The sequence below is a fragment of the Lemur catta genome, chromosome 14 (genome assembly GCF_020740605.2).
Source record: "Lemur catta isolate mLemCat1 chromosome 14, mLemCat1.pri, whole genome shotgun sequence".
Lineage (NCBI taxonomy): Eukaryota > Metazoa > Chordata > Mammalia > Primates > Lemuridae > Lemur > Lemur catta.
Window position 1 is genome coordinate 3,993,070 of NC_059141.1, and position 12,279 is coordinate 4,005,348.

General features: G+C 42.6%; 1 protein-coding gene across 3 annotated transcripts in view; it reads right to left on the reverse strand.

Moving 5' to 3' along the window:
* The window catches only part of DOCK1 (dedicator of cytokinesis 1), a 469,449-nt gene that overhangs the window by 48,733 nt on the left and 408,437 nt on the right, over nucleotides 1–12,279 (reverse strand). For all 3 annotated transcript variants that reach the window (XM_045569235.1, XM_045569236.1, XM_045569237.1), the window contains 3 exons: nucleotides 10,754–10,794; nucleotides 9,508–9,598; nucleotides 5,708–5,827 (listed from right to left, as the gene is read on the reverse strand). In XM_045569235.1, coding sequence (XP_045425191.1) covers nucleotides 5,708–5,827; nucleotides 9,508–9,598; nucleotides 10,754–10,794 — 252 coding nt within the window. The remainder of the gene's footprint in view (nucleotides 1–5,707; nucleotides 5,828–9,507; nucleotides 9,599–10,753; nucleotides 10,795–12,279) is intronic.

The window sequence follows — 12,279 nt, forward strand, 5'->3', positions numbered from 1 at the left end:
TTGCTCCCAAACCCCTATTTTTAGTACACAAGATGATGCAAGATGCATCATTTTTTTTTTAAATTTTTTTTTTATTTTTACTTTGGTGCAAGGCAAAGTGTGAACTTTGTCAAGGGGAGGTTATTTTGGGGGGAAAGAAAACAGAGCTACAGTTGAAAATAGTCACAGGCTTCATCCATCACTAGGGCTATAAATTACGTATTGCGTTTGTCGGTGCTGCCAGGCTGTTTCTTGATTTCGGAGGTGGTTTAGTGTTGGCTAATACCGACTTCTCACTCTGACTAAATTTTCCTTACAGGAGGACTTCTATTTTTGACTTTCATCCTCCATAGAGAAGCCTGGTAATTTTCAGTGAAGTACTTGGATTAAGGGCTTTATTGAAAATTACTAGGCCTCAACCAAACACAATGAGACAATTCAGAGCATCTTCAGAACAGAGCACTCGTCTGCCATGATAAAATCCGAACAGACAGCTTCTGAGCAAAGCACAAACGGGGGTAAGAATGGGGTGGACAAAGAGCAAGGAGTCATGATTAGCCCAGGAAGGAAGACATGCAAAAGAATAAAAATGGAAACAGATGGAAAAGGTGTTTTATGGAGAGAAAGAAAAAGATTAAGAGACCCAAAGTCAGGCTGAAAGACATTCAAAACTTTTTAAAACGGTGGAAAAGCAAAAACAGAAGAATGAGTTCATGCGGAAGAAATACAGCAAGATAACAAAACATAATTCAAAACCCAGAGTGTCCAATATAAAGAAGCAGAAAATCCATTCAGCATTGCTGGTTTTAAAGCACAAAGATAAAGAAACTTTAATATAACCTGTCCCCCATCCCTTGCCGGCCCCCTCTGCCCTCCCTGCACGCATGGAGGGGCCATCGCAGAGCCTGGGGCCTGGGACGTCTGTTCCTTTAACTGCTCCGTCAGCCGTGTCAGGAACAAACCTGCCCTGGGTTCTATAAGCCTCTAGTTCCTCTAGGAAGTGGTATGAATTTAAAACAGTGAATTATCTTGAGAATGTGTATCGTTTCCACGTGGCAAGTGTATAATTACACAGGGAAACGGGCCACGAGGCGAGGCGCTGTGTCAGGGGAGCGACAGCTGAGTCACAGTTTGCCACAGTGAGGGGCCACGTAGCTCCCATTTTATAATCTCGGGGACCCCAGTAATCGCTGGTCTTCAAGCTTAACTGAGGTCTTACATCCCCTTACCCTAGTATGTTTTTTAAAATCAGAGTTGCAATTTTTTTTTTCCTAAAATGAAATAAATATAAAATAAAATGAAGGAAATTCTTGTGATTTAAACACTCCAAGAGCTGCAGGCAGACGTTCAGGACATGACCTGGGAGAACTTGTGTGTCAGTCAAATCAGGAAATTTTGTTGACACCAGAGGCCCCCCTCCACGGTAGCCTGCCTGTGCACTCGCTCAGCAAACTGCTGTCGTCGTTCTGAGTGAAGATGGTTATTTTTAACAGACACACAGGAGTCTAGACAGGAAAAGCCGGCCCTGTTCTCACAAGGACTTGTCTTTGTAAGATCTACAACCTTCGCAGTGAATGTGGCCCTGAAGCCAAGTCCGTGTCAGACTCGGGAAAGGAGCACGCTTAGAAATCCCAGTCCTATGACCAGCACATGGCAGAGGGAGGCGGGGTCTGCACCAGGCCGGGCGCCCGGGTGGGCTCGGGGAGGAGGGAGCTCCGTGACCCTCTCAGGGCTCAGAGTCCGAGCCAGGAGGCAAGAGCCAGACAAAGGCAGCAAACATGTCCAGTGCAAGGAACTCTGTGGGACGTCTGAGTGACGGGGCCTCTCAGTTGTGTGTTGTTTGTGTAGGCACAGCCAGAATGTGCTCAACTCAGTGACAAATGACAGTTGGACAGCAGGGAGGCTGTGGGGTGTGTATGTGTGTGTGTGTGGACAGGGGGTATTAATGGCAACTCTCTGTACTTTCTGCTTAATTTTTCTCCAAACCTAAAACTGCTCTAAAACATTAAACTATTAAAAAAATGGAGCGAGGTCCCAGGGCCCATGTGGCCCAGGCTCCCTCAGAAGGAGACACAGAAGCAGCAGACACAGCTCTGCCTCTGCGCTTGAGGAGTCTGGTGACTTGGGGTGGTCCCTGGACCCACCTCGGCCATCACCTGGGAACTGCTTAGGAAGCTGGAGCCCTAGGCCCCACCTGGGACTGGCTGAATTGGAATCTGCATTTTAACAAGATTTCCTGGGGGGACTCAGTGGGCCATGAAAGTTTGAGATACACAGAGTAGGGCACACAGGATACACATAAATAGTCCCACGCTCCTGATTAGCACCCCACCCACTTGTCTCATGAAATGCTGCAGTGCATGGAGCTGCTGCTCACATTCACCTGCCCCCTGGAGACTTCCCAACCCTTGACTTCTGATCATGTGATCTGTATCAGCCAATGACATAACAGAAATGCAGGTGTGGCTATGTGATCTGCATCAGCCAATGACATAGCAGAAATACAGGTGTGGCCATGTGATCTGGGCCAGCCAATGACACAGGAGAAATGCAGATGTCATTTCAGGGCAGAAGTATGAAGGGCTGGCAGCTCCTCACTGCCCCTGCCCTGGCTGCTGTCCCTTGTGGAGGAAGCTCCACTCACTTGGCTTCTGAGAGAGAAGGATGGACATGTAGCATGAGTGAGAAATAGACCTGTGTTTTTTGGAACCACAGAGATTTCGAGAGGCTGAAACTCTAGCATATCCAGACCGATACAGAAGATGAAGAATTACTTCCTACTGGTAGTTTTCCCAGAAAATTTAATGCTTGTTGATATTAAAATGAATTTTTTGCCATGTAGCTAATTACTCAAGTGCCTGAAATTTCATTTTATCAGACTCTTTCCAGCACCTGTACTCAGTCACACTTTAGTTTTAGATGGATAAGCAGACTGCTCCTTTTTAATATTCTTCTGGAAATGTTATGGATTCTCAGAAATAGCTTTTCAATCTATTTTATCAATACAGCTTCTAGGAGTACAATCGTCCTAAACTCACTCTGACTCAAGGGTAGCCAACTGACCACTTTATATACAGTCATCTTTCTGTCTCCACCAAAACATGGGGACATCTGAGGACATTCCTTCAGCCAGTTTTCCTTTTGCTGCCTATAATATCTTGTCACTTGAATTAGCTTTTGCTAAAGCAGGCTTTCTCAGCCTTGACTCTATCAGCATTTGGGCTGTATAACTCTTTGTGGTGGGGGCGCTGTCCTGTGCACTGTAGGGTGTTTAGCAGAGCCCCTGGCCTGAGCCCCTGGCTTTCAGTAGCAACTGCTCCTTTTCCACCTGTGACAACTCCAAATGTCTCCTGCAAATTGTGGCTGAAAACCACTGTTCTAAACTGAACACCTTTTTGCCCTCCATATGAACTATTTTTGATGAACTGTTATTACATAGAAAAAGATATTAGGCTACCATTGCTAAAAGGAAAAAAAGAGTTTGTTTTTCAATATATTGTTTGTTGAAGGCCAACTGTCCTGCCACACATGAGCATTTGTCATCTGTCAGAGAGCACCGTTCAATGCTGAGTGTTCATTCGTTTGTTCGTTCTTCCCACGCGTGCCAGGGAGTGCGTGCTGTGTGTGGGCACGGTTCCCAGCACTAGACACACAGTGGGGAGGGGACATGTGAGGCCTCCGTCTTCACAGAGCGCTTGGCCTCCTGGGGGACTCACTAAAGGAATAACACGCAGATCTATCATTACAAATGGTAGTCAGAGCCTTAAAGGAAAAGAAGAGAATGTTTTCGGGGCTGGAGAAAGAGGTGACACTTAAGCTGAGACGGGAAGGAGGTGGGCCCGGCAAGGGTGGCAGAGGCCCGCTGGGCAGAGGCAGGAAGGGCTGGTGTGTGTCAGGACCCAAAGGGGCAGTGTGTCTGGAAAGTTCAGAGCCAGGAGGGAGCCAGGGGGTGAGATGAGGTCAGAGAGGTCACGGGGCCAACGGGGGCAGAGGATGTGTTGCTACATGGAGAGCCCAGCAGTGGCCATCAGCAGAGGCGCATGTTCCTGCAGCCCTACCGACCTTCGCCCTCAGGCTCCCTGGGCCTCCCTGGGGTCTGTACCTCCCGCCCTGTGCAGTCCATGGCAGCTGGTCATCCTTCTCTAGAACACCATGTGCCATGAAGCCACTAGGGGGAAGGAGTGAGTGACGTTGCTCCATTTCATTAGCGGTTTGCCCAACAACAGGATTCCCCTGGCTAAGTAATAAAATTTTAGTAATTGGCCTTAATCATAAAAGTGTCTCATTTCAATGAAAAAAATATATTCTGTTTTAATACAGGACTGGGTACAATCCACTCAGCATTCCTGATCCTTATTTCCAAGTGGCCTTTGGCCAGGCCACATGCTATGCTGAAGATTTTGGACTGTTTTCCTGTGTCAAGGACAGTAGGGAACAAATAAAAGATACACTAATCGTCACTCCAGATGTAAGGAGAGTCCCAAGCTTGTAATCACATACAGGCTCTGTTAAGCGTCACTGTTTTCAAAAGGGTTTGCTATATGTTAACAACCATTATCCTTTCCTAGCTAGGTTTACTGTGGGGTAGTGCTGTGTCCCCCCAAAAATAAGTGAAGTCCTAACCTCTGGTACCTAAGAATGAGACCTTGTTTGGAAACAGGGTCTTTGGATGTAATCAGGTATGATGAGGTCCTCCTGGAGTAGGGTGGCCCCTAAGCCAGTGACTAGTGTCCTTTTGAGAAGAAGGAAATTTAGACGCAAAGACACACACTGGGAATACGCCGTGTGATGATGGAGGCAGATATTGGAACGACATGTCTACAAGCCAACAGACGCCATGCATTGCCGGCAATGCCAGACACTGAGAAATAGGCATGGAGCATATTCTTCCCCAGAACTGTCAGAGGGAGCGTGGCTTGATGTCAGGCTTGTAGCTTCCAGAACTAAGCTAGGAAAGAACACATTTCTGTTGTTTAAAGCTGCCCAGTTTGTGGTGCTTTGTTGCAGTAGCCCTAGGACACTGACATCGGTATCTGCCTGGAGTCCACTGGTCACTTTTCTCAAAGTGAGAAAAACAGCAGGTTCTAAAACGAGTTGAGAATCCTGATGAAGCCACAGAAGGAGTCCCGACGTCATTCTGGTGGCAGATTTTAAAAACTTCTGAAGCTGAAGCAGCTCTTTTTTTAAAATAGTTACTACATATCTGAATCACAAGAACTATAGTGATAAAATATAATACTGGCTGATTAAAATGATGGCAGGTTTCCTTTCAGCAGAAGTCAACTGAATCTATAATTTTGTTTAAGCCAATTCATCTAGAAGCCACCAAGGTAGAGCAGTATCTCTCCTACCATAGGATTAATGTCTCCGTGACAACAGAAAAATGCAAGATGTCAAATGAGTACATTAGCTTTAAGGCACAGAAACACCTCCAAATCAGCGTCCCAGACTTGGTTCTCACTGGTAAGGACTGTAAAAATACTTGTGCTTTTTCACTCTTTACTTACAATGGAGCAGCCATAAAAGGGCTATTGATTTTTTTAAAATAAGATACCTACTTTTAAGTGCAAGCTGAAGAAACATGCATAAAACATTTCAATATACAATATGTAATAAATTTTTGGTTCCACAAACATCATGATTTTTAAAAATGCATTTACAGGGCTGTAGGTAAGTGCACATAAAGAAGAAAACAGAAGAAATATTGCATTTTTTTTTTCTTTTTTACCTTGCCTTTGTCGAAGTAGTGGATGATTTCCTGGTAGAGCTGCTCTTTCAGCTGTCCCTGCGTGGTCGCCTGGTACCCGTCCCGTTGTGTGAGATGGGCCGCACACACATCCTCTGACCACTGAGACAAGAGCAAAGCGTCAGTGGCACTGGAGGTTGGAGAAGGCACATCCAATACTGTCACCGCCCACCGAGAGGGTCAGGATGCAGCACAAGGTCTGGACTCAGTACAGACCCGATCCTGGGGACACAGGTGTGGGCCCAATCCTGAGACACACATGGCTGTTGTCACAGGCTTCCAGGCCCAGGAATCCAAGGGCAGAACCTATGTCCAGAGGCCCCAAGAGGAACAAAAGCCCGGAGGGAGGCAGAGCTGTGGTTGGGTTTATACAGAAGAAAAACCCATCAGGTTCTGCAAAGCCTAGAATCATCGGCTTGCTAATAATGCCCCATAATGCTCTGGGGCAAATTTGAAGCAGGTGATTTGTGGCAGCTTCAAGTCGGGCACCCCAGGGCTCTGGTCTCATTCCTGTGTTGCTCAACATTTTAATCAGAAGCAAAGAAGGTACATGGATCATTCTTACAAGTCATCAAGAAAGGAACGTGATAGGCTATCAAGCTTCTTAAAGACAGGTACCTTCAGCCCTGGGCCTGGTGCCTAGCACGAAGTCAGGGTTGGCAAAGTGTTGGTGCAGTGACTGTGTGAGATGCAGATTGATGGGGTCTCAGAAAGCTGGGGAGACACTAGCCAGAGGAAGGCAAGGTCACTTGACAGATAAAACATGTGAACTCCTGAACTTCGGCCCAACAAATCAATGGCATTGCATATGGGATTCGATAAAACTCAGCCAATATTTGGTAAGGCCCTGCTATGTGCCAAACACTAGGAGAGAGAAGAGACAGAAAGTACCTGACCTCCAGGAACTCCCAGCCCCCATGATAGTATGATTACACATGAAAGGATAATGATATATGAGAACCCTGCAGAAAAAATTTCCTGGGCGCCTATGGGTGGGAGGCAGGAAGGTCAAACTGGGTGTGCTGGGGAGGCTGGCTGGAGGACATCATTAGAACGGGCTTGATTAGCATCTGGACCTAGGAGATGGAGCTTGATCCTGTTTTAAGATAGGCCAGGGAGGGTGCTGCAAAGAAAGCACAAAGTAGGAAGCAGGAGGTCTGGGCACCAGGGCAAGGTGCCATCAGCAGGTCGCTTTCCTAGCACATGCCCCTGGCTACCTCCAGGGGCCCCAGGCACCTCGTGCAGGATCCCAGGGCACAGAGCATGGGGCCTGAGTGGCTCTGCATCATGCCAGGCCCCGTGTCTACGGCTGAAGGTACAAAGGTCAGGTAGGAGTGAGAAACCTTTACTTGGTCTGCAACACTTTCCACCTTAAAATGGGCTTTGCATGTTCCCACCACAATCGGAAATGACAAACCCATTAACTTTGGAGTTTGTGCAACATAACTGGTGTTATGGTCTTCTTTTATTGGAGGGTGGAGGGAATAAAAGTAAAACTTTAGACGATTCTGAAATGTAACTACAATAAAATAAATTAAGAACAAGAATGTTCAGAATTCAAATGACTTCCTTGGATTTTAAATCATTTTTGTAACAAAAAAACATATTGAATAAGGAAGCAAAAATCCTCTATACCTTCCACTTAAACGTGGAGATGAAATAGTTTGGTTGCTAGGGTAAAACCTCATGTTTTTATTGCTCTTGGCTTTGACCAAAAATATGCTTAACCAAAAAAGAAGATTCTATTTGAGGATTTTTAATTAACAAACAAAAATTTACTTATCATATTGAAGAATTTTCATAATAATACAAATTATGCTCTTTAGTGATTTGATAAACCAGCATGAATTCACATTTATAGCAATATCAAAACATGTTTAGAAAAAACTGCAAAATGTAATGGGGTAAAAGACATGGAGAGAGATTATATAACATTCACCATCTGACTGGAAAACTCAGAACCCCAGTGGAAAAGATAATGCAATTGGGCCTATCAATTTGGGTTGTGAAACAAACCATCATGCAGCTTGTGACAAACCCATCTGTACTCAATAAATCCAGTGATTAAACAGATGATATGTTTATGCACATATATGTGTATTACATTCACATGTGCATATAAAAGTTTATGTCCTGTGAGAGAGTACGGTTGAGTGAGCAATTTGTCAATCCCATTTTAATTCCTGTGAGGTAAAAGAAATATCTTCACATTTGCAAAAACATGTTGTTATTGAAATTTGGGTTTCTAATAAACGCAGGCCATCAGAATTCAGAGGGGATGGCTGGTGTCAGTTGTACCAACTGAAATCTCTACCTTCTTAAATTACACTCCCTGGGAGAGCGTCACATGGCAGCTAGCCTCGGGACACTTGATGGACATCCAGCCGGAGCTGAGTTCTTCACGTATTATTTGTAATGGAGCCTCTTGTTTCCAGGCAGAGGTAAATTTCTGCCCTCAGATGTCTCCAGAGCAGCCTGTGTATTTCTGCATTACATAAACTATCAGAAATTTCAGGATTGGGACAAAGGCTGAAAGAGCCTCACCAGAATTTTACCCCACAACTCAGTGTCCTCCTTAACTTCCATTACCCACCTGGCATTGCTTAATGCTGATTTTAATGTCATTTTCTCTGGCTAGTTTTCTGTCATCTCATTTTTGGTGTTTGGGAGGCTGGCCTGGATTTGGAAACATGACTCCTTGAATGTGCTGTACTTGTGTAGGGTCAACTAACTAAATTATAATCCCTGTAACTGTTCTTGTTTATCCAGTTCATAATTTTTAATTTGTTTATAAGGATACCATGAAAAAGATAATCTTATGAGTTGCTAAAGTTCTGAAATATAAAACTAGAGGTTATACAGCAATTTCCCCATCCATCCATCCACCCACATATCCATCCATTCATCCATCTACCCACCCACACATCTATCCATCCGTCCATCCATCTACACACCCATCCACCCATCCAACAACTCACCCTCCCACATATCCATCCATCAGTTCATCTATTCATCTGTCCACTCATCCATCCATCCATCTGCCCATCCACTCACCCATCCATCCACCTGTCCATCCATTTACACATCCACCTGTCCATCCATCCATTCTAGTTATTTGCTGAGGATTCACTCTTGATCCTCAGTATGACTAACTGTGTTGGAACTGGACACAGGGAGAGTATGAATATATCACTACACACAAAAACAGTTAATGTCTAAAGGTATCTGCTAAGTAAAAGAACCACTGAAAGTTGAAAGTTGTTATGCCAGACCTATGCTCCCTATGCTCAGGAGCAACACTCTTTAGAAGAATCAGGCAGAGAACACTAACAGGAGGTCAAAGTGAGCTGATAGACAGAAAGTCATGATCTATTCCTTGACTCTTTACTAAGACAATTTGGGATATGTCTCATCCTATCTTTCAGCTGTTCTACCAGGGCAATTCCTTTTTATCAAAGTTGTTCTCCACCATTACTGAGTCCTGCTGGCATAAATAAGGAATTGTAGGATCTCTAGCTTGCTGCTAGCTCACAGCCCAGTGATGGCAGTTTCTGATGCTTAGTGATAACCTGCTATGACATCTTGTTAAATCTGCATTCAGTAGGGCCAAATCTATAATCAAGGTAATTCCTAAATATTTTTGTTCATGTCATTGCATTTAGTAATATTCATAAAACCTTAAGTTACAGGTTTGTTAAAATTTGCCATAGAAAAATAAACTGCTGAATAATGTTAGAATTTGTAACAAGAGAATCATCAAAGTACGTGGTAATTTACATTACCTTAAGAAGCTTTGCATGGAGGAGCAAGGTGTAAGCTGCTTCAGTGTAGTTATCACACTCTTTGTGCAGGTCACAGAGTTTGTACAGATACCTGAGACGATAAAATAGAGGTATGTTCTTAAAATGTCACTGAATAATTTGTGTTGAGGATTGCAAGAGCTAAATTCTACATTCAACAGTAAATCATATCTATGCTTTCTTTTTACAATGTTCATAATTCATAAAACCTGGAAACTTTTGATATAAAAAGCACTAAGAAAAACCAAGAGCAATATACAATAACACATATTTTAAAAAGATTTTTAAGTCCTCTCTTGGGAGGACAAAAATGAAGATGATAATTGTACTTCAAGGTTTCTCATTCCTTTTCATCTTTTCCAGATTTTTCCTCAAACATTTGAAATGAGATTATACAATACATTATGATTTCCTACATTTCTACTGAATCTAAATGCACAAAAAAATCCACAAAAATACAAATCTGTAAGAATACAGAGCTCCAATGATCACAGTGAATGTGATCAAAAGAATCTCTATAAATTTGTAAGATTTTTTTTAGAGAAGTAAAAAAAAAATCTTAGAAATAAAAAAGCAACCAATGCCACTCAGTGTAATAAATACATCATTAAACACTCATGCCATGTGGGTTATCTCTTTATTCCTCAAAGGGGCGATCTTCCTAAGTATTGGACACTGGACCCTAAAACTGACCAAGAAAGAGAGGGGCTTGGTCACAATTTACTGCTCCAGGAATAAAGGCAAGAAAGGGAACAAAAGGCAAAGCAAAACATTTTTCTTCTTTCATGGGAAGAAGACATTGAAAACATGGGAATATGGTGTCAAGTAAGAGTAGACTAGACTGAAAAATTATAATATTGCCTATTTCTGGTAAAGTTAGAACTATATTTCTCATTTGATCATATGACTTACAGTGAAACATTAACATTTTTGGTGTTATCTTTTTTCCAAAGGGCCATATGAGTTGGTCTAGACAAACTTTGTAAAATAATCATTTATAGTTTTGCTTCTGATTTGGCTAAATGTGACCACCAAAACTCTGCATCAGTATGGACAAACTACACAAAGGCTAGAATACATGTGGGAGCTCCACCAAACTCAATCTTATAGGCTTCATGATTTTCTACAAAATAAATCTTTGTGGTTATAAAACATTTCTTAGCACAGATTTGACAAACAGCAATTATAATAAACATACAGAGTGCAGACAGGCACGATGCATACGTACCTTATATACATTTCTTCTCTTTCAATTTCTTTGTAGAAATTCTGAAAAATCAAACCGTAACACTGTTTTAAGAAATCTGTTCCACAAAAGGTGCCACATGCACATTAAAAATTCAAGATTTTTCAACTTGCATCAAACATTCGAATGGACCCAGCTCTTTGGATGAGAACCATAAACTCACATAAATTGCACAACCGTCTTACACTGTTCTTCATGTTTTTTTGTTACTGTAATGATCACCTTTCCTACACTGAACACTGTGATGGCTAAAATCTACTTCTGTCATTTGAAAGTCACTTGTCTTCAGTTAAAACAAAGTATTGCCCAGAGATGTGATATCTTAACCATTGTAATCTCATTAGGATAAATGAATGAATGAATAAATATCCCAAATTTGAGAATAAGCAAATACACATCACCAACATGACTTAAAGCATGCTGGGCCCAGCCACAGCAAGAGCCACAAGAAGGCCCTATGATAATCTAGACCTGAGGTGTTCAATATACTAGCCACATATATTTAAAGGTAAGATAAATATCACTAACATTAAATAAAGTTAAGAATTTCCTTCCCCTGTTGTACTTGCCATACTTGGAGTGCTCAATAGCCATGTTTAAGGCTAGTGTCACTATATTGAACAGTACAGATACAGGACATTTCCATCATCCCAGAAATTTCTGGCAGATAAAGCTGTTCCAGACAGATAGACCTTCCAAACCATAGTAAGAAGACAAGTTGCCACTGAAAAAGCCGCCTGTGTATAAATACTGATGCAGAAAGGTTAGTTAACAGATTATAACCAATGCGCTAGTTCTACATATTACTGTAAAATATCTTCTGGCTGAGCATAAACATTTTCATCAAAATTATATACTTTTTTTGGAGACAGGGTCTTGCTATATTGCCCAGGCTGGAGTGCAGTGGTGTCATCATAGCTCACTGCAACCTCAAACTCCTGGGTTCAAGCAGTCCTCCTGCCTCAGCCTCCGAAGTAGCTGGGACTACAGGCACATGCCACCACGCCTGGCTAATGTTTCTATTTTTTTGTAGAGATGGGATCTCACTCTTGCTCAGGCTGGTCTTGAACTCCTGACCTCAAGTGATCCTCCCACCTCGGCTTCCCAAAGTACTAGGATTACAGGTGTGAGCCACCGCACCTGGAGAAAATTGTATTTTTTAATTTGAGTATCTCTATAATCGCTTTAAAATCTTTATCACACATGAGGCATCAGAAAGGTACAGAAGTCCTCTCACAAGGCCTAAGGTATGGAAACATTGTAGCCACTTTCAATGTGCACTACTGGAACAACTGGCAAATGTCACCATTATAAAGACATACAATTATCTAATAAGATGACATAGGCTCTTTAATTCCATTAGCAAAAGAAGGCATCGCTTCAAGATTGATCTCTCTGAAAAGAAATGATAAATAGGTATAGAAAATAAGCGGAGGCATGTTTAGAAAGATGCACCAAGATTTTTTAATTTTGTTGCATCTGACATTTTAATGTCCTCCAGTTCATAT